General features: G+C 38.8%; 2 protein-coding genes across 2 annotated transcripts; one reads left to right on the top strand and one right to left on the bottom strand.

Moving 5' to 3' along the window:
- LOC124827750 (vesicle-associated protein 4-1-like) lies at positions 1-2,663 on the top strand. The gene is made up of 7 exons (XM_047300873.2): positions 1-488; positions 1,031-1,101; positions 1,318-1,399; positions 1,499-1,617; positions 1,728-1,805; positions 2,093-2,212; positions 2,324-2,663. The coding sequence occupies exons 1-7, from the start codon at positions 227-229 to the stop codon at positions 2,381-2,383; spliced, it is 792 nt and encodes a 263-aa protein (XP_047156829.1). The 5' UTR covers positions 1-226; the 3' UTR covers positions 2,384-2,663.
- A 12,143-nt stretch (positions 2,664-14,806) lies between these two features.
- Positions 14,807-21,955, bottom strand: LOC148197084 (uncharacterized). Its single transcript, XM_088093601.1, has 3 exons — positions 18,426-21,955; positions 16,063-18,251; positions 14,807-16,017 (listed from the first exon to the last, which is right to left on the bottom strand). Exons 1-3 carry the CDS (start codon positions 21,953-21,955, stop codon positions 14,807-14,809), a joined length of 6,930 nt encoding a protein of 2,309 aa, XP_087949727.1.
- Positions 21,956-23,537: the final 1,582 nt, after the last annotated feature.

The following is a 23,537-nucleotide window of genomic DNA, read 5'->3' as shown; positions in this document are numbered from 1 at the left end:
GAAAAGGTTGTAAGTCACAAACAACGAAAGGTCACGTTCTATCCTCGTTTTCCTGAGGCAAACTACGTTAGTGAGCTTTCATAAGCAAAGACAATCCAATAAGGGTATCTGATCTGATACATATACCAAAATTCATCTTCACCCACAAAACAAACAAAACTAAAGCTTCAAACTTTGCCACTAATTCAGCTGCCCACTTGCCGGAAGTCTCATTTTCCGGCCAATAATGGCGGTGGAGAGTGTCAAAACGGGTTCTGATGGGAAAGTTTGGAGCTTTTGTAGTATGCCATTTTGGCAAACAACTCATCCTTCTTCGTCTTCTTCAACTTCCTCTATGCATAACAGTGTTCACCATCAGAGCCAGATTCTTCAATCTCTTGATAGATCCACTTATCAACCTTCCACCACTGTTTCTTCTGTGGCTAAGTCTTTGCTCCCAACAAGGAGAAGACTCCGTCTTGATCCTCCCAACAAGCTCTACTTTCCTTGTATGCCTCTCTCATTATTAATCTTTTAACTTCTTTTTTTCTTACACTAACTAATTCAATGTGTGGTTGTTGTATCTGAATCCCATCTGATTTCTTGTGAGTGGATTGTTCATGACTAATGTGCCCATTTGAGTTTAGTTTTGGTTAAATTTTGCATTTGGTCCTTATAATTGTCTTTATTTTAAGTTTTAGTCCTTATAATTATTTTCGATTTAAGTCTTAGTCCTTTTCCAATAATTCTGTCAGTTTTAGTCTCTAAAAACTAAGTTTCCATCTCTGGTGTTAAGACCAGAATAGAATTTCTGTCAATGTAAAGTCCTTGCAAAAACTTTCTAAAAGACATAAGGAGACTAAAACTAATAGTTTTATCCTACAGAAACTAAAAGGAGAATAAAAGTACAAGCAAAAGATGAATAGTTCAAGGTTATCTTATAGTGAATGTTTTGTTGTAATGGTAGGAACATGGATGTGGTGTGAAGTCTACAGTAGATATTAATTAGTTTTGTCTCCTGTCTGATATGATGTGTGACTTTGTTTTGAAGATGAACCTGGTAAGCAAGTTAGGAGCGCCATCGCAATTAAAAACACTTGCAAGTCTCATGTAGCTTTCAAGGTGCGCTGCATTTGGTTATTGTGGTTTTATTTTTGTACTGTTGGATTCTGAGAGTGGTATTTGACAAATAGTTGTCTTGTTATGCATAGCATAAAATTGGACACAAATTGTGTTTAGGTTGCTCATTTTGGAAATTTGTAATGCTGCAGACTTTTGCTTGCTCTATTTATCCTCTGTTAAGGTTATTCCTAATAGTGTTGCCTTCCTTTGTCTTAGTTTCAAACAACTGCACCCAAGAGTTGTTATATGCGCCCTCCAGGTGGTATACTTGCACCTGGTGAAAGTATTATTGCAACTGGTAATTTATTCTTCTAAACTACTGTAAAACAGCAGGAAAAATTAGTTAAATACTCACGAGTTGGGGAATTCCCTTACAATTTTGTCATGTGTTTGGCAGTGTTTAAGTTTGTGGAGCCACCAGAGAACAATGAGAAACCAATTGATCAGAAAAGCAGGGTTAAGTTCAAAATCATGAGCTTAAAAGTGAAAGGCGAAATGGACTATGTACCAGAACTGGTACTGTATTATTGTCCCTCTTGCATGGTGTCTAGCATAACTCTGCATGCATGATCCATAATGCTTGTAAGTACTTATATCACAGTTTTACCATGTAATCCTTCATGCAGTTTGATGAGCAAAGGGATCATGTTGCAGTGGAGCAAATTTTGCGTGTCATTTTTCTGGACCCTGAACGCCCTAGCCCTGTAAGTCTAATAATTAGAAAAAATAAGTAATCAATCATTAAAGTTTGGTGACCCCAAAATTAGAAAGTGGAAAACAAATCTAAATTTGGTTACTAGTTATTGGTGTAAAATGTCAACTGTGAGAACTGATGTAGTTTTACCTAGTTGGTTGTTCATGACCATACATTATGCAGTAAGAAAAAGCTACCAGTAAACTTGTTATTCCTCATATTCATACTGTTTGTGAAATGAAGTTTACTCTTTTAGTACTAATTACTTGCTCCAATTTGAAACATGGTTTCTCAAAGGCTTTGGATAAGCTTAAACGGCAGTTAGCTGAGGCAGAGGCTGCATTGGAAGCAAGAAAGAAGCCCCAAGAGGAGACAGGTCCTCGAGTTGCTGGAGAAGGACTTGTTATAGATGAATGGGTCAGACATGTTAATCATGTTTTCCTCTCATTTTGGTGAAGTTTGTGATGGAATTTCATGGTCTCATTTCATTTCATTTTATCTCATTCATTGTCATTGGTTTTTATGCAGAAAGAAAGAAGAGAAAGATACCTGGCCAGGCAGCAGGTTGAAGTGGTAGATTCAGTGTAAAATATCTTTTCTTTGGTTTTGTTTTTTTAGTTTTCCTTAATTTTCTCCAATTTGTAATATCAAAAGTTGAATTCCTTAGTCACTTATGTGTCAAACGTGGTTGAGTTACACTAAGTAGATACTGTGAAAACATATCTTTGTTCTATTTAGGTAGCATGTTTGTGGTGTAGATGCGATTGAACCAGTGATTGTGATGCTTAATTGTATTGCTGCATCAGCTCTTATAATTTGTAGATAGATATCTACAAATAAAATGGATCTTAGCATCATTCATGTTTCACATTCTTAGTTTCACGCAACTATTGATGTGGATGATCGATTTATACTTTAGATTGTATGTTGATGTTAACATGATGCAGAGACATACAAATGTGGGTGGGGGAGTATTAATAAACTATTTTTCTTTTATTTGTTTGGATAAATGTTTTGGTGAATATTCCTACAAAATCAAATAATTCTTTCTATAAATTTAAACTAATTTTCATGTATAAATTAAAAATCAATTTTAAAAAGTAAACCATTTTAAATTAATAACTCTAAAGTTTTGAAATAATTTATTCATGGCATTGGATTAAACTAGAGAGTTAATGGGTTATTTAGCTGGCAGACATTTTTACTTTTTCATCCATCAGAGTAAATTAAATTAAATTTTTAATGTAAACTTACGAAACCATTTCTAAAAAAATAATAAATTAGTGTTACTATATATTTAAAATTAAATTATGTATATTATATATATATATATATATATATATATATATATATTATTACTTAATACTTACATTGTTCTTTCAAGAGATTTAGATGTCTCTGAAATCATACTCTTTTACTTTATGACTTTTTCATGTTGAGATAGGTATATATTTTTACGTTTAAGTCAGTAATTTGTTAGATACAAATAAATATAGTAATAAATAGTAAATTATTTTATCGTTTATCTTGAGAATTTTGTATATTCGATAATTGGTTCCTACTATAATGTCATGGCTCCAGAAATAAAGCCTGAGTATCTTGTGACCAAGGTTACCAAACTTGCTCAGGTTACCAAACTTGCTCGAACAAATATGTGTTTTTAGACCTGCTTTTCGAATTAATTCGAAATCAAATTCGATTTTCAAGTTTAATCGTAATTGAATTCGTGGGATCGATTAGAATCATGATTTTGTAATAATTTTGCGAGTTTGAAATAGGAAGAAACAAAGAAAACGGAAGTCCTTTTGAGTTTAGGGCACTGTCACGTTTTGTTGTCGTTCGTGGTCGCACTTCGTTGACTCGCTTTTATGTTCGTCGTTCACCTGGTTCGTCCGTTCGCTTGGCTCGTAGTCGTAGTTCGTTTGTTTGGTTCGTGCTCGTCGTCGTGCTAGCCGTTGTCGCTCTTGATCTCGCCTCCTTCGACCTCGGAGTGAAGCTTTTTTATTTGAACGTTACAACCCTAAAAGCATTGTTTGTGCTTTTATTAAAGAAATTAAATTGCTAGGGTTTTAATCTCCTCTATTGTTTGTATCTTTCTATCTTTTATGTTTTTTATTTTAGCACGTAAATATTTAATATCAAAGTAAAGCTGAGTCCTCTGTCACTTATTATTTAGGATCATTAGACCTCCTTTTACTATGCTAAACTTTTGGACTAATATTAATTTCAACAACTTGTTTTTTTAACTGAACTGTCGACTATATTCAATTAAAATTATAACAAAAGAATAATAATATTGAAGAAAAATATTTAAATATATATAATATGATAAACTAATAATTATAATAATATTATAAAAAAATAAAAAATTATTAATAACATTATAAATATTAAATTATTCTATTATTTATAAATATTTTAAAATATTTTTATACGAAGTAAACTCTTACGAACTTACGATTTGAGTTTACGAAACTCTCACGAGTTTACGTAAACTCTTGAGTTTGACAACCTTGGTTGTGACCATAAGTGCTAAAGCCACTTTTTTCATCATCTAATATCTTGTTTATGTGTCTTGAATGATTTGTTGATGAGGTACAAGAATTTTTGTTCCTTATGGTGTTCTTAAACCAGTGCAATACTAATTATGTCTTTAGATATGGTTAGGTATACGATCAAGGATCAACCACTTTAAGGCTTCTATAGGATCAAAGGTGAAGTAAGAAAATGTTTCAAATCTGAGAACAATCTTTCACAAACGGCTCTCCGTTCAAACTTAGTAGTTTTCTTCATGAGTCGAATGATCCATTTAGTCTTTTCAGCCAACTTTGGCATGAACCTCAATAGATATGTTAGCCTTCCAACAAGTTGTTGAACCCCTTTCAAGTTCTTCAAAGTTCTCAATTCTACCAATGCTTGACATTTATCCCAATTTGTCTCAATCCCCTTATGTGTAAGCATGAAACTGAGAAACTTGTCCTTATCCACTCCAAAGACCCAATTTTCTAGGTTTAACCCCATGTTATGTAGTTGTAAGTTAGAGAGTACCTCTTATAAATCTCCAACATGTTGTTATGTTCAGTCCAACTTGATCACCATGTCATCCACATATATCTTGATATTCTTTTCTGGTAGCTCATGGAAAATTTTATCCAATAGCCTTTAATATGTTGCATCATCATTCTTGAGACTTAAAGACATCACCTCGTAGTAATAATTGACATTTTTTGTGATAAACGTGGTTTTCTCCTTGTTATGTTGGTGCATCTTTATCTGATATTGTATTTGAAGTATGCATTTAAAACATTAAGCATTTGGTAACCGGTTGCATCGTTTACAAGCCAATGGATGCTCGACAATGGATAGGTGTCTTTCGGATAAGCTTTGTTCAAGTCTATGTAATTTGTACACATGCACCATTTTTTGCTCGTCTTTTTCATGAGAACCATTAGTTAAATTAGTGGTGTACTTTGCTTCACACATGAAACCTACTTCGAGAAGTTTTTCCACTTTAACCTTGGTTGCTTCTCTGTTTCTGTGATGTTAGTTTAGTGTCCTTATATATATAGACAATTAATGACATGCTATATTGGGATATATCCTTGGGATGTTAGTTGTTGTCCATGTGAACAGGTTTAAATTCTCCTAAAGGACCTTCATTATTGCCTTCTCGTCTTCTTCCTTGAGGAATATCCCACTTTTTGTGTTTTTTTCCTTAACATCCTAGTTGAAAAGCTTGAGTATCGCCGGTTGGATCTGGTTAGGTATTATCATCACTTCTTGGGTTGAGATCTGTCATTTCCAGTGCTCATGCCCTCTTTATGTTATGCGTTTCGGGCTGGGGTAGTGTTGGATGAAGACACATGCTTTTGACACAACATTCTCTTGTAGTTTTTTTATTAACAAGCATGGTGATGATATCACCTTACACTTATGGAAACTTCATCGCGAGATGGTTAGTAGACATTATTACTCCTAGTGCATTCAAGGATTGTCGTGTTAACAATATGTTATATGAAGGATTCGCATCTACAATAACATATTGTATCTGGGTAATGAGTGTGCTTCTTCCTTCTCCAAACTTTGTGTAAGGATCTATATACTAACAGGTATCAACTTGTTTCCTTGTGAAATTAACAATTTAATCGCTAAAGTGTTATATCTCATTCTCTGAAATCTTAAGTTTCTTGAAGATCTTCCATACAAAATATCAACCAAGCTATCCTAGTCAACTAGTATTTCATCATAACAATATTTTATATTTCTACTAAGATGACCATAGGATCATTCTATTATGGATCAATGGCTTTGAAATCTGTGTCTGGGAAAGTTATCGCATGAATCTTTTTTCTAGGAAGAGAAAAGAGAATATAAATTATTACTACAAAATATTGTGTTTACATACAAAAGAGATGTAGAAATATAAAGTTTAGAAGACAAATAAATTGATAAACCAACTTTGTGAGTGAAAAATATTTGGTCTTTGATGTTTTCATAGAAATCATGGAAGAATCAAAGAGATATGAAGGAGAAAAGAAAAAATAATTTGACTATTTTTGAAGATGAAAGAGTTACTCTAATATACTAGAGACACTTCTATTATGTAAATTCACTTGTAGTCACTATAAAAAAAATATGGTTATTATCGATAAAAATTTACTAAGAGATCCTTGTTGATAAAAAATATTATTGATAAATTTTACAGAAAAATTATAACATTTATTTTAAAGATGGATATTAATTTAGTAGGTATAACTATCCCTCAATAATATCTATTAGGTTTAATAGCCAATTTAGTCCCCACTTTGGTTGAAAAATCTCAATTTAGTCCCTCGTTATAAAAGTGTTTTACATTAGTCCTAACTTTTAAAATAGTGGGTCAGATTGGTCCCTTTCGTTAAATATAAGTTAACGAAATTAATGGATGATGATGTGACACAGCTTAAAGCTAATGTGTTAGATTGGTCCCTCGTTAGCTTTAAGTTGTGTCACATCATCATCCATTAATTTTGTTAACTTATATTTAACAGAAAGGACCAATCTGATCCACTATTTTAAAAGTTAGGACTAATTCAAAACACTTTTATAACGAGGGACTAAATTGAGATTTTTCAACCAAAGTGAGGACTAAATTGGCTATTAAACCTATCTATTAATAAATAATAAATATGTTAATCATATTGATAAATATTTTTTGTCGATAACTTTTAGCAACAAAAATTTTATCCATGAGTTATTAATAGTCTATAGTTAAAAGTATTATTTTACCAACAAAATTTAGATTATACTATTAGGTTGTTGGTAATATCTTTTCTTTGTTTGTAGTGATAAGTTTTACAATAAAAATAAACTTCAAATTTATCTTTATTTTCTACATTACTCACCAAAATGCTATTCTCACTTAATAATTAAACATAAATATAAAACTCTAATAAAATATAATCTTAACATATATATAAATCTTGCATTTTGTTAATAATTATAAACGTATTAAAAAAATAAAGATTAGCCGCAAATATAAAAAATAGTTTGAGGAAGAAAAAAAATAAGAAGATAGAATTATCCATCCATAAATATTAAACTTGAATGTAATGAATGTTTATAAATTTGTATGCAATGAAGAGAAATTACGCTGCAGAATAAATTTAGGATTGAATTTAGATATTTATGTGAACAATTTGAAAATGATAAATGTAAGTCTAAGAAATTTCATTTTCATTTTACTCTCTATTAACTACAAGAAAAAAACTTTATTATCTTTACGATTTTTTGGACGCAATTTTCTTTTATGGATAAAATTTTCTTGCAGTGATTTAGTTCATGTGCAATTAAATATAATTTATAAAATAGAAATACATAATACATTTCAAGTTGAGGATAAATAAATTCAATGTTATTAGTTGTGGTGTTTGTGTTTTGCTATACTAATTATTGTATTATAAGCCTATAAAATATGTTATAATAATTATATGTATAATATGTTTGAATTATTGTTGGTATGTGTTGGGTCTATTAAGGAGAGATTTATCTAGGAGATACAAATATTAATGAGATTCTTTACTCAAAACCTTTCTTATACAGTGTGTCGCAACCGGAATCGCGACGGGACGACGATCCAAAAAAGGAACGGGTTTTGAAAAAGAGATTTGGAGTCGCCACCATAGTTTATTCTGGAAAACTACGGAAAAACCATAGAAAGGATAAGGTATGGTCTACAAGAACCAGATTCTAGGTTCGGGAGTCGGTTACGTGTAGGGAAGGTATTAACACCCTACAACGCCTGCCTTAAGGCAGTACCTTTAACTAAATGCACAAATATGATGTGGTTTTCAAAATGTTTAACTATCCCCTAAAATAAAATTATAAATAAACAAAATATATTTTTTAGTTTTTTGGGCCCGACAAGGATTGACCTTGCTCCTACGTATTCTCATTCAGAATGAGAAATCAGGGTTACGTAGTTCTTTTGAATCTGTTTGAGAGATTTGTTTGGAAATTGTTTGAAAATTTGTTTTGAAATGATTTTGGATTTTTGGGAAGTGAACCTGACAAGGGCTAACCTTGCTCCTACGTATCTCCACTCTTGATGGAGAATCAAGGATCACGTAGTTCTGGGTGAGAGATATTGTTTGTTTGCTTGAAAGTGATGTTTTTAGTTTTTGAAGATTTTATATTTTTTGATATATTTTTATAAAATAAACGGAAAAGGTATTTAGCACAAGGACGATGCGTGCGATCACACGTGTGCTCCACCTTTAAAATATTTTGTAATTTTATTTAAGAAAGAAGAAAAGGTTTTAGCACAAGGACGACGCGAGCGGTCACACGTGTGCTTAAACCTTTAAACGTATTTTTTATAATTTTTATAAGAAAGAAGAAAAGGTTTTTTAGCACAAGGACGACGCGAGCGGTCACACGTGTGCTTAAACCTTTAAACGTATTTTTTATAATTTTTATAACAAAGAAGAAAATGTTTTTTAGCACAAGGACGACGCGAGCGGTCACACGTGTGCTTAAACCTTCAAACGTATTTTTTATAATTTTTATAAGAAAGAAGAAAAGGTTTTTAGCACAAGGACGACGCGAGCGGTCACACGTGTGCTTAACCTTTAAAACGTATTTTTTGTAATTTTATAAGGAAGAAGAAAAGGTTTTTAGCACAAGGACGACGCGAGCGGTCACACGTGTGCTTAAACCCTTAAAATATGTTTGTAAATTTTGTATATATATATATATATATTTTATTTTTTTTTATGTATTATTAAATATGCATTTTAAAATAAATAGATATTTAGAATAAATAAATAAAATAAAATAAAAAAAAAATAAAAATAAAAAAAAAATAAAAAAAAAAAAAAAAAAACAATAACAACAATAAAAATAATAAAATAAAAAAAAAAATAAATAGAATAAGCTAAATAAGGGAACAAAATAGAATAAACAAAGAAAAGCAAATAAATAAATAAGTAATAAAAATAAAACAAAAAGTGGGAGTGCCTAAATGAGAAACTGGGGTGTCTAAACTACTTTTTTATTTTTTTGTAAATGAACTGGGCCAAAACCCAAGCTAAAAGGGGGTGTGGAAGTGAGAAACAGGGGTGTCTATACTAAAATGGTTTCTAACAACGGACTGGGCCTAACCCCAAGTCGAAAGGGGTGTGAGATACGAATAACAGGGGTGCAGAACCAAACTGTTTGATTTTTATTTTGGGCTCGGCCCAGCACTGCGGATGTACGGGGGTGCGCGGGTGAAGAATAGGGGTTGCGCAAAGAGGGCAGGGTCATTCTCAGATCATTTTTTTGTTTGCAGAAACGAACAGGCTTAAGCCCAAACAGGATGGGAAGTGTGAATGGAGTTGCGTGTGTGGCAATAGAAGGAAAGGGGCAGCCCATACCAGCCCAAGGCCTCTCAACTCCAATCAGAAGGGTTCCTCCAACTTCTTCTCATTTTCGTAAGCAGAGACTCATATCTTCTCCTCACAGAGACACCCACCTTTGCTACCCACGGCCGTGCCACTGCTTCTCCGATCCGGCCACCGCGTCGCTGCTTCTCCGATCCGGCCACCGCGTCGCTGCTTCTCCGCCGTCAGCCTTGGAGGCCGCCACGACGCTACCCTCTTACCTTCCCTGTGCGCATACAGCTACTTCTGCCAAACCGGTTGCCGCGAAGAGGCTCCCCGCCTGGTCCGTGATGTCGCCGGTGACCCTCAAACGCCACCAAGCTCGCCGTTGGCCGCGGCGTCAGATCTCCCGTCTTGCACCCTTTCCGCGCGATAGAGGAGAACCCGCTCCGATCCGAGAACGACACCGACCGCCGCCACTGCTTGCTCGAACCAGCTGCCGTGCCGCCGCTTCTCTCCCGTCTCTCTGCAACAACGGCAACCCAGGGAGGGTTTCACTTCCGCCGCGCCTGCACACGGGCCACTGCCTCCTTCTCTGAGTCGAGATTTTCTTCTTCTTATTATATTTTTTTTTGTTGATTGATCAGAACTTAGAAGTTGATTTGTTCATTCTCTGCTTTCCACTTGGCTGGTTTTGTTTACTTGGATGTTTTCTGGGTGCAAGCAAAAGGATACGGAAATCTTTGTGTGTTTGATTAGATTATGAGGAAATGATGAGTAAAGTTGAGAAATGGATTCATGGGGAAGGCGGATAGGATATGCGAATTGGGAGTGGAAAGAAAAAATGATTGGAAGGGTGTTGGTAGTAACCATGAGTGTCAAAACATGACAATGGATGAATATGGATGGTGAAAGGGGTATCCGACAAGTGAATGAGGCATTGATTTTGAGCGTTGATAGGTGTAGTGGATGATGGGTTATGTTTGTTGAGGCGGTCACGGGTGAGCGCAATGTGGAGAGTCCAGACGGTTGATGGTGGCTGGCGAGGGAAGGGGACGAAGGTTAGAGTCTCTATTGTTACACAGAGATTAGGAGAATGAATAGAGTGAGGAGGTAAGTTGGCGAATGATAGGCTCGTGTGATGTGAGGAAATGTACGCCTATCTTTAATTGTTAGCTAAATGGATGAAATTTGCAGGCAATGAAACTGCATTTTGGATGCAGTTTTGATTAACAGAGGAAGGCAAGCAAACAAGCAAACGCACAAACATATACATTGATCTCACATCAATCGTTCAACACTCAGCACGCATAAGGAAAGTATATCTACGGGCATGACCAAAGAGCTTAGGTATATGAAGACTTACCTTCGCAGCTTCAAGATGCCTTTCCTCTTGGATTTTAATTCCTTTTCTCTCCTCAGTTGAACTTCTCCTTTTCTAATAACCAAAATGATCTTGCCGGCGCCGGGAAGTGAAGTGGACTGGGTAGCTATACGTCAGTCGTCTCCTTTTTCTTTCTCTGGTTTCGGTTCTCTCTCGTTTCCGTTTTTTCTCCTTTCAGTGGTGGTGATGAGTGTCCCCCCTTAGTGTGATTGTCTCCCCCTTTTCAAAACCAAACCCCTTACTTTCTGCTGTACCCCTGAGATCCCCTCTGAGGCCAGATTTCCTTTCTCCCCTTTTTCTTTTTTTTCATGTTTTCGTGCTTCCATTTTGCAGGTGGCCAAAGTTCGTTCAAAATTTTTTTCTTCTTCCATCTATGTTTACACTGTCTGCTTATGAATTTTTAGCAAGAAAAACAAATGACTTTTCACGCTGCCACCCAATAGACACATTCTAAGCATTCACTGTGGTGCTTCAGGAAAGTAACAGAGTTGACCTGAGATTTTACCCCCTTTTTTATTTTTTTATTTTTTATTTACCCCTCTTTTATATATATATAAAAAGGTAATCGTTTTCTTAAAAAAAAAAAATTATATATATATATATAAAAATAAAACAAATAAAAAGGAACGACAAAATAATAAAAAAAAATAAAATAAAATAAAAGTAAACTTAAAAGGAACAATAACGAAAAGGAGTAAAAATAGAATAAAATGAAATAAAGGTAAATCCAAGAAATAAGATAAAATAAACAACATAAAAATAAAACCAAATAAAATGAGATAAAAATAAAAACAAAATAAAATACAAACAGGGGAGGAAATAAATAAAACGAAAAAAAGTAAAAAAAACAAAGGATAAGGGAAAAGAGAAACGAAACAAAATCATCATTTTTCCGTATCAAATTTATCTTTGCACATTTATTTTATTTTATTATCTCTTCTCGACTCTAGATATTTTTTAACTATCCGGACGAAATTGGGTATTAACAGCTGCCCCTCTTTACTTAGATTTTACTGGATAATATGACAAACAAAGTTTTTATATTATTAGAGTAAAAGATAAGTAAAGAAAGAAACACTAATTTCGTCCGGATTTCAAAATGAACGAGGAACAACAGAGAAGTTTAAACAAAAAAGAACAGGGCAAAGAGAATTGAGGTGTGCAAACCTCATGGAGAGTGTCATAAATCCATGGGTGAATAAGTGAGGTGTAACAACCTCGTGGAGGGTGTAACAACCCTATGGATGAATGAATGAGGTGTAACAACCTCGTGGAGGGTGTAACAACCCTATGGATGAGTGGATGAATGAGGTGTAATAACCTCTTGGAGGGTGTAATAACCCTATGGATAAGGAATGAGGTGTAACAACCTCGTGGAGGGTGTAACAACCCTATGGATAAATGAATGAGGTGTAATAACCTCTTGGAGGGTGTAATAACCCTATGGATAAGGAATGAGGTGTAACAACCTCGTGGAGGGTGTAACAACCCTATGGATAAATGAATGAGGTGTAACAACCTCGTGGAGGGTGTAACAACCCTATGAACAAGTGAATGAATGAGGTGTAACAACCTCGTGGAGGGTGTAACAACCCTATGGATGAGTGGGTGAGGTGTAACAACCTCGTGGAGGGTGTAACAACCCTATGGATGAATGAATGAGGTGTCACAACCTCGTGGAGGGTGTAACAACCCTATGAACAAGTGAATGAGGTGTAATAACCTCGTGGAGGGTGTAACAACCCTATGGATAATGAAATGAGGTGTAATCATAGGTTCGACGATTGTCCTACAGAGGAGCGCCGTCGTAGAAGGAAAACTTGTATTCAAATTTTTGAAACATTAGTAGATACTGAGCCGAACATTGAAGAGACTTAGAAGCAAAGGTTGTGTTAAACTTTTCACAACTTCTCTTTCCCCTTAAGGATTATTCACACATTTTTCCTTGCTTCTCATGAAATGCATGATGTAATGTCACGAGGGTGCATGAATGCATAAACACATGAGACCTTTATTTCGTTCTCTTCTCTTGCTCTCCTCCTTCCTTTTTTCTTTCCGTTTTTTCATTATTTGTTATTATTTTTTGAAAATTCCATGTTTGGAACCCATTGTCAATATTGTCATCAAATTCGATGTACATTCAAAATGCATTTATTGAAAATAATGTCGAGAAATGGTGAGCCCTTTGATGAAAAGGAAAAGAGTGTAACATATTAGTTCAGATTCCCTTTATCGCTTTTTGCAATCCAAACTAGCTTGAACCCGAGAAAGTGTGAGAAATGGTTATGAAAAGTGTATGGCTGAGTGATGGTTTGTGAATGATGGTTTGGGGGAAACATTAACTTTCGTGCCCTCCCCATCCGCGGGGGTGTCGTTAATATTTCAACGATCAAGGCTTACAAGCCTGCCCCAACTTTGCTGTGCACAATAAGTGTGATTTGGAGAGGTGGACAGGTCTGGGTAGGAAGGAATGCCCTAGTTTGACGGTTCTCTCTTGACGGGGAGACTTCACATTTTTCATTTTTCCTTTATGCTGCTTTTCTCTTCTTCTAGTGATTGTGTCATTCACCACATCATTTCGTTCCAGAGTTAAGTTCATGAGAAAAATCAGGACAAACATTCTTCAGTCGGCGTGGACTTTAATTGGCTTGTACCGTGGCTAAAGGTCAAAGGGTTTTGAAAGAAACGGATAATGAAGGCCCAAATAAGTGTTTGACGGTCGAATTGTCTTAACAAGAATCATCTGCAATGTGTCGAGTCAACTGTCTCTAGGAGTTTGGAACTTCGGACGTCCTTTTATTTTTCATCATTTTTGTTTTGTTTTTTGTTTTTGTTGTTTGTTTTTTTTTCCTTCTTTTTTCTTTGGCTTTCTTTTTTTTCTTCATTCGTCTCGTTGCCTCTACTGTGACCCTTTTTAAAACTTTTCTTTTTTCATTTCTCTTTTCCACAAATCTTCTCCTTGACTTGGATGCCCCTGACGTTCCTTTGGATTGACATCGATATGCTAATGATTCTTGTTGAGGGTGATGAAGAAAAACAGTTATAACTTACGGCTCAAAGGGGGTGCAACTGGATAAATTTCTTTTATCACTTGAGTGAAGAAAAATGGCCACACGTCATTCTGAAGCTTGCTCGCCCTACTTCCCCCAACCTTAAACCTGAAGTGAAACTCTGCAGCGATTGACAAATCAACTTAATTTTCTTTTTCTTTTTTTTTTTTTTTTTCTCTTTCTTTTTTTCCTTATTTTTCTCCCCGATCGACGGATCATTGGGTACGCGTATCCTGATGAAAACTGCCCCAGTATTATATTCATGACAATCCTCTATTTTAAAGGGGAACGAGAAAGCTAGGGGTTCAAGTAGTATGAATGCAGATGCTTCAGTAGGAAAAGAACACTAGTTACTATGAATCAAGAAAAGACTCAACACTAGCATTTTTCAAAACTTTGTTTGCTTTTGCTTTTCGAAAGTACTATGCCCTCGGCAGACTTTATTGACAACGAATTCAACATGTGTCTTTTTTTTATTATTATTTTTTTTTACGACATCCCTCAGGACCGAGTTTGTGCTTGATGGATATACCTGTGATGCTTTAATTATTATCACTTTCTTTTTCCTTACTTTACTTTAAAACCCAGTGCGACATGAATCGTGTCGAAAGAAAAATCAGAAAAGTTGAATAATGGATAAAACCGTATGGTATTTATTGAATGAAGTAACACAGAATACAACATAATTCAAAAACAGTGTTAATATCCCTTAGTGGCATCCCCTATCGCGGAATCATCATGCGTAAAACTTTTTTACCACATCAGAATTAACCGGTAAAGGTAACTCCTCTCCATCCATCCTTGTGAGGATTAGTGCCCCTCCAGAGAATGCCTTCTTTACTACAAATGGTCCTTCATAGTTTGGGGTCCACTTGCCTCTGTGATCCTTTTGTATAGGCAAAATCTTCTTTATCACCAGTTCGCCTTCGTGGAACTCCCTTGGGCGCACCTTTTTGTCGAAAGCCTTTTTCATTCTTCTTTGGTACAATTGTCCGTGGCACACCGCTGTTAGTCTCTTTTCTTCAATGAGATTGAGCTGGTCAAACCGAGTTTGAACCCACTCAGCTTCCTCCAATTGGGTTTCCATTAAAACTCGTAGAGATGGGATTTCCACCTCAAATGGAAGTACCGCTTCTGTGCCATACACGAGCGAGAAAGGTGTTGCCCCAGTTGACGTTCGTACTGATGTACGATATCCATGCAAAGCAAAAGGAAGCATTTCGTGCCAATCTTTATAGGTGACTACCATCTTTTGCACAATTTTCTTGATATTCTTATTAGCAGCCTCTACTGCCCCATTCATCTTAGGACGGTAAGGGGAAGAATTGAGATGATGAATTTTGAACTCCTCACATAATTCCGCCATCATCTGGTTGTTTAGGTTGGTGGCATTATCAGTGATAATCTGGTTAGGTAACCCGTATCTGCAGATCAACTCCTTTTTTATGAATTTGGTCACCACTTTTCTAGTCACGTTGGCATAAGAAGCAGCCTCAACCCACTTGGTGAAGTAATCGATCGCGACTAGTATGAAACGGTGCCCATTTGACGCTTTTGGCTCTATAGCTCCGATAACATCTATTCCCCACATTGAAAATGGCCACGGTGCAGACAACACGTTCAAGGTCGTGGGCGGCACATTGATATTGTCTGCATACATTTGACATTTCTCGCACTTCCTCACGTGTGTACAACAATCATTTTCCATGGTCAACCAGAAGTAACCAGCTCTCAAGATCTTCCTGGCCATTGAATGCCCATTCATGTGTGTGCCAAATGTACCTTCGTGCACTTCTTTCAATATCAATTCGGCTTCCTTTGCATCCACACATCTGAGGAGAACCATGTCATGATTTCTCTTGTATAAAATATCCCCATTTAAAATAAAGCTGCCAGCCAACCTCCTTAACGATCTTTTATCGTTTTCAGATGCCTTCTCAGGATATTCTCGGGTCTTAAGATAGTGCTTGATATCAAAATACCAAGGTTTACCATCTACCTCCTCCTCGATGAAATGGCAATATGCTGGCTCTGCATGGCACTTCATTTCAATCATTGGTAATTCTGCATCTTGGTCAACTTCAAACATCGAAGACAAAGTAGCCAAAGCGTCTGCTAATTGATTATCTTCCCGCGGTATGTGGTTAAATGTGATGACGTCGAAATACTCCATTAATCCCCTGATGTAAGCTTGGTAAGGAATTAATTTCGAATCCCTAGTTTCCCACTCTCCCTTTAACTGGTGGATGACTAAGGCTGAATCTCCATATACATCCAGAATTTTCACTTTGGACTCTATTGCCGCCCGAATACCCATAGCGCAGGCCTCATATTCTGCAATGTTATTTGTGCAATTAAAGCATAATCTTGCCGTCATAGGTAGGTACTGAGGCTCTGGAGAGATGAGAACTGCCCCTATGCCATGCCCCATCACATTCGAGGCTCCGTCGAATAATAATGTCCACGTTTCTTCGTCCCGGTTTTTTCTACCTTCTTCGAATAGAGCCATGATATCTTCATCGGGAAATTCGGGCTGCATTGGCTGATAATCGCTGATGGGTTGATGAGCCAGGTATTCTGCTAACGCACTCCCCTTGACGGATTTCTGAGTAACATACACGATGTCATATTCTGACAATAGCATTTGCCACCGAGCTATCCTTCCAGTAAGAGCAGGCTTTTCAAAAATGAACTTGATAGGGTCCACCTTGGATATCAACCAGGTTGAGTGACTCAACATGTATTGCCTTAAGCGATGAGCAGCCCACGCCAATGCACAACAAGTTCGTTCTAACGACGAATACCTTTGTTCGCAGTCTGTGAATTTCTTGCTCAGGTAGTATATGGCGTGCTCTTTCTTCCCAGCTTCATCGTGTTGACCCAACACACAACCCATCGACTTATCCAACACAGTCAAATACAAAATAAGTGGTCTTCCTGGCTCAGGTGGACGTAATACGGGAGGGTCTTGTAGGTATCGTTTGATTTTTTCAAAAGCGGCTTGACATTCCTCGTTCCAAACCACAGCTTGATCCTTTCGTAACAACTTGAACATTGGTTCACACGTAGCGGTTAATTGGGAGATGAATCTAGCAATGTAGTTCAGTCTACCCAAAAAACCTCGAACCTCCTTTTCTGTTCTAGGCGCAGGCATTTCTATTATCGCTCGCGCCTTATCAGGATCCACTTCTATCCCCTTTTGGCTAACCACAAAACCCAACAATTTCCCAGATTTCACTCCAAACGTGCATTTGGCGGGGTTTAACCTGAGTTTATACTTTCTCAATCTCTCAAATAATTTCTTCAAGTTGAGAATGTGCTCTTCTTCCGATTCAGACTTTGCAATCATGTCATCCACGTAAACTTCGATTTCCTTGTGCATCATGTCATGAAAAAGTGCCACCATCGCCCTTTGATATGTTGCCCCGGCATTCTTGAGCCCAAAGGACATCACCTTATAACAAAAAGTTCCCCACAGCGTGATAAAGGTTGTCTTTTCCATATCTTCTGGCGCCATTTTGATCTGATTATATCCTGAGAAACCATCCATGAATGAAAATAGCGAAAACTTGGCTGTGTTATCGACTAGAGTGTCGATGTGCGGTAGTGGGAAATTGTCTTTTGGACTTGCACGATTCAAATCACGGTAGTCAACGCACATTCGAACTTTACCATCTTTCTTGGGTACTGGTACGATATTCGCCACCCATTGCGGGTATTTCGCCACAGCCAAAAATCCTGCATCAAATTGTTTCTGCACCTCTTCCTTGATTTTCAAAGACATCTCAGGCTTCATTCTCCTTAGTTTCTGTTTGACCGGGAGGCATTCCGGCTTAAGAGGGAGTTTATGCTGCACGATATCGGTATCCAAACCGGGCATATCATTGTACGACCAAGCAAACACGTCCTTAAATTCCTTCAATAGGACACGCAACCTTTCTCTTATTTCCTCTTTCATGGTTGTGCCGATCTTGACTTCTTTTATCTCGTCTTTCTCACCCAAGTTGAGTATTTCGACATCTTCCTGATAGGGTTTTATTTCTTTAGACTCTTGTTCCACTAACCTCATTAGTTCTGGAGAGGGTTCCGAACCATCTTCATAATCATCTTCCGTATCATCGACAGGGTGCTCCAGATTAGGGATATCGACATTGTTATTTTCAAAATATTCATTGTCATATCTGCATTATTTAAGTTTTTGAAAAAAGAATAAATAAACAAAAAAAACGATGGAGGAGGCTAAATGAGGATAAACACGATTCAAATATCACACTGAAAGCAAAATAAAAGCGTCAACCCGTAAGTCAGGAATCCTAAAGCCCCGGGTAAAGCGATAGGATCAATTAATATATTACATTTCGTTCGAATTAAACATCACAGGTAAATCCACAGTCTTCCAATTGCTGAGCCGCGCATCTGGTGAGCAAGCCCACACGAAGTTCGAGCTTTCAGATCCATCTTCCTCTTCCAAGACCGCTATAAGGCTAGTGTTCACCCATCCAGCGCTGCGAAAACTCTCCTTGATATCACAAATGTGAATCTTCCTCGTCCTTGGTTCCCGTCGTTCTATCCGAGCCAGACTACGCTCCCTCCTTTCCTCGATCAGCCTCTTCTTATCCCCCTTGCTGGGCTTGTACCCTAGGCCATACCTGCTTTTGTTCTCGACCACCTCCAATGGGGATGTCCGCCCCTGTCCGTGCTTGCCTAAACCGCTCCCGTACTTATAGCCTTCTTTCAGCATGAACTTGGCCGCCATGATAGAGGCACATGACAGATATGGGTTTACTGGAAATGGTTCCACATAGGTGTTTCCCACGATCTCCAATGATTGGAAAGCTGTCTCGAGAGCTTCCTCGGCTGCTTCTATATAACGGGCAGAGGATGGCCCACTCACAAGGAGATCCTCCTCTCCAGAAACTATCACTAGCTTATCTCCCATGACATATTTCAGTTTCTGGTGCAGTGTGGAAGGTACAACTCCTGCAGAATGGATCCACGGGCGACCCAATAAACAACTATAGGCTGGGAGGATATCCATGACCTGGAAGGTTATTTGAAACACACATGGGCCAATCTGGACCGGCAACTCTATTTCGCCCATGACTTCCCTCTTGCTACCGTCAAACGCCCTCACAATCATTGAGCTTGGCCTCATATGCATTCCGTCACAGGGTAGCTTCTCCAATGTTGACTTTGGCATGACGTTCAAAGAGGAGCCATTGTCCACCAAGACACGCGCTATGACGTGATCCAGGCATTTCACAGAGACATGAAGAGCCTTGTTATGCCCCCTGCCTTCAATAGGTATCTCCTCGTCGGTAAAGGTGAGGTAATTATTAGCAACGATATTGCCAACAATGCCCTCAAACTTGTTCAGAGAAATACCTTGCTCCACATGGGCCTCACTAAGTATCTTCATTAACAACTTCCTGTGAGATGCAGAATGCATGAGCAGTTCTAACAAGGAGATCCGGGCAGGCATGCGGTTTAGCTGTTCCACCACCTTGTACTCGCTCTGTTGTATGAACTTTAAAAACTCGCAAGCCTCTTCTTCGGATATCTCTCTCTTCTCTCCTTCGTCAGGGGTCTCTTTTTCTCGTACACCTTTCCCTTTCAAGAACTCCTTAGCTTTTGCGGTCATTGTTGCTTCCTTATTGTTGGCTCCCTCTCTTGTCAGCTCTGGTGGTGTAAAGATTCGACCACTTCTCGTCATTCCCCCGATGCCGGATATGTTTTCAATGGCCGGGTCAGCACCCTTTCCTTTTCCTAACGCAAATGCCCCATATCTCCAAGGGACAGCTTTCTCATTTTTGTAAGGAAAGGGGGATGGGACACAGATAACCACAGACGGTTTTTCTTCAGTCATCGGTGCAGGAGTGGTTCTACTGAAACGTATCACCAGCGGTTCCGGTAGAGTTACATCAGATTCCCCACCAGTTTGTGCAAACACTTCTTCCTCTTTATCCTCGCGGCATACTTGCATCAAACTTCTGTCAAGCAGGTCTTGCAGAATATCTTCTAATTCAATACACTCTTCAATAGAGTGCTCAGCATCTGGATGAAGTGCACATGATGTACCCATATCATAATCACCTTTCACTAGGCCCACTTTTAACAACGCCTCGAAAATAAACCTCCTAGAACTCCGGATTTCACTCACATCCCTTATCAACTCCTGTTTTCCGGCCTCGATGGCGTTCGTCGAGGTACTCCCATGCCCGGACAATGGGTTATCCTCGATGCTAGGCTTATCTTCTTGAAACTTTAGCCAACCAGAGTCGATTAGAGCCTGTATCTTATACTTGAAAGCCACACACCGCTCGGTTGAGTGACCAATGCCTCCTCCATGGTAACTACACTTGGCATCTGCATCATAACCCCTTGGGTATGGAGGTTGTACAGGCTTCATCGGGCAAATGGCAACCAAACCCATTTTTACAAGTTGAGGCAACAACTCCGTGTAAGTCATAGGGATGGGGGTGAAATTAACAAATTGATTCTTTCTCGGGTTGGTGTTTTGACCCGCATTGATATTTGGACCCGCGTTTGCCCCAGCCCTCCACGCTTCAGTTGGGACTCGCGGTGGTTGATAATACCCTTGTTGTTGTTGTGGCCTAGTTTGATGATCGAACGAGGCGTTAGCTGCATAGGGGGGTTGGCCTAAGTATGGTCGATAACCATGAGTGGGAGCCTGACCTCTCCACGCAGGCATTATCGAGGCTGCATGCACCTCCCCTTCCTTCTTCTTTCCCGGATTGAAACCGGGTTTTTTGTAGTTTGTAGCTGCGGGCGGGCCATACACAATTTTCCCGTTTTTCAGCCCAATTTCTATCCTTTCGCCAATTATGATGACATCCGCGAAATTGACGGACACGTTCCCCACCATATGTTCATAAAACGGCGGCTGAAGAGTATTTACAAACATTGCCACCATCTCTCTGTCAAACAAAGGTGGCTCAACTTGTGCGGCCAATTCTCTCCACCGTTGGGCATATTCCTTGAAAGTTTCATTGTCTCTCTTCCCCATATTTTGCAACTGCAGACGGTCCGGTGCAACATGCGTGTTGTACACGTATTGTTTCACAAAAGCGTCAGCTAGATCCGCCCAACAACGAATTCTAGAGGGCTCTAAATGGGTATACCAGTTTAACGCCACCCCAGCCAAACTGTCTTGGAAAATGTGGATGAGTAGCGGGTCATCATAGGCGTACGCAGCCATCTTTCTACAATACATGGTCAGATGGCTTTTAGGGCATGTACTACCCTTGTACTTCTCAAACTCCGGCGCCTTGAACTTATGCGGTATTTTCACACCAGGGGCCAAGCTTAGTCTTGCAACATCTCCAAAGCCGTAGTTTTCCACCCCCTCAATGGCCCTCAATCTTTCCTCAAGAATCTCCAGCCTGCCTTTAGCTCCTTCAAGGTCACTGATTCTCCCATGCACTGCGGTTTGCGATGCGGCCCTAGCTGAAGATTCATGATTAGCGACCACGTACGGCATTGCAGTTACTCGTGTCCCTTCAACTGTGTTTGTTTCGTTCCCTTGTGCACTCACCATGGGAGCTGACACGGAGATGGGTCCCTGAGTGCCGATTGGCGGTACATTGACAGTTGTGGGAAAGGAGAAAGATGCATGCTCTGTTTCTAAGTATTCTCCTACGGGAGGAGTGTAACCTGGGGGTAACCCATATGGCGGGAAAGGTATCGATTGGCTGGCGGTGTTCAACAACGGCGGATAAAAATGGGCATTTCCTCCGATCTGTGCGGACGAAGACTCTGCAGTAGTCTTCAAGGATTCAAGGGCAGCCAAGATCTGGCCAACCTGGTCTTTCAACTGGCTAACTTCGGCTTTGATGGATTCTTGCGACTCCTCCCAGCTTTCCATTATCCTTGAATTGGCTCGAGTCCTGTAGGGATGTCGCGGAAAATTGGCCGTTGTTTTCCTCACTTGTACTGTTTTATTATTTGATTAACTTTAAATTAGATGAGAACGAAATAAAGAAAACATGATGCATGTTGGTAACAGGTGGAAATCACAAGATCGCGATGACATTACTGATGGAAATCAATACAAGTTGATACCAGACAAACCTTCCATATCTTTCATCAAAATACTCAGTTCAATACATCGCATAAAGAAAACGAGACACAAGGATCTCAAAATACATCACGCTCGAGCTCGAGCGATAAAGGATTTCATCTCGCCTACCAACCATTTACAATGATTAACAAAAAGTTTTATCTCTTCCGGCGGGCTATAAAAATGAATACTCGCTTCGGCGTCCAACACCATCTTGGGGATGTCTTCAATTGCTTCGTTTGCCAAGGCCGCCAATTGGGAGAAACTTTCCTTCCAATGTCTCACAACCACTTCTTGCTCGGCGATGTGATCCTCCATTCGCTTTACCAAAGCCTGATGCCTTTCTTCGAACTCCGTCGACCTCCACCTTTCCTCTTGCTCCTCAATGTACTCCTCCATTTGTTTTATCATGGTTCGATGCTCTTCTTCTGCTTCTGCTAGCTTCCAACGCTCCTGGCTCATATCTGACTCAAAAGACACGGCCATTTCTTTCATCTCGTGCCCCGCTCTTTCTACCTGAACCTGCGCTTCTCTTAGTCTTTTCAGGGCCTCTCGCTTATCTCTTTTGGCTTCTTCGTAGAGGTGCTTCCACTGTTTTCCCTCTTCTAACGCCGCATTCTTCTCCTTCACTCTCATGGCGAGCTCCTTGCTTGCAGCTGCAAGATCTTGTTTCAGTCGGAATGTATAATCTCTTTCGGCTTTCTGACTTCTGACAATTTCTTCATAGGCCTGTGCTTTTTCTTCTTTATCATTCCTCATATCAACGAAATCGTTGCGCGCAGCTTGTAATTCCTTTCTCAACCTAGCATTCTTCTCCCTCAGTTTTTCCATCTCTATTTTCAACCCCTTCACCTCTTCGCTCTCTAGGTCTTGGGAGGACCCTTCATCAACTGGCTGATCGCTGATTGGCTTGAAAGGCAGTTTGACTTCCTTTACCCTTTCCAGGATCCAGGTATGATAACTAACTTTGTCGTCCACCACTCCCAACCTTAAATCCTTTTCAGCTCGCATAACGTTTTCCCAAGCACTTCTAACTTTCCTCAACGTTTCGGTGAGGTGCCCATCCTCATAATAGACGAACAATGTCGTAAGGTAGTCCGGTGAAGGTGCCCCTTTCATGGGATTTCCGAATTGCCTTTGAACCAAGACAGGGTTATAATTGATGCAATATCGGGTACCTATGAGGGGTACATTGGGAAAGTTGCCACAATGATGGATGGAGGGCTTAATCCCAAGCCAAGGAAGACGCCATTTTACTTTTCCACCATTCAAGCCAGCAAAGAATTGGGCCCACTCGTTTCCTCCTTTGTCCTTGGGCCCTTGGTGTGAAGGATCTCCCGATAAACACCTGACACTAACCGCCCCCTTACATACGCGCGCAGTCATC

The sequence above is a fragment of the Vigna umbellata genome, chromosome 6 (assembly GCF_029865625.1).
Source record: "Vigna umbellata cultivar VRB3 chromosome 6, Vumbellata_1.0, whole genome shotgun sequence".
Lineage (NCBI taxonomy): Eukaryota > Viridiplantae > Streptophyta > Magnoliopsida > Fabales > Fabaceae > Vigna > Vigna umbellata.
Note: the sequence above shows the minus strand (reverse complement) of the source record. Positions and strands in the feature narration are given on the sequence as shown.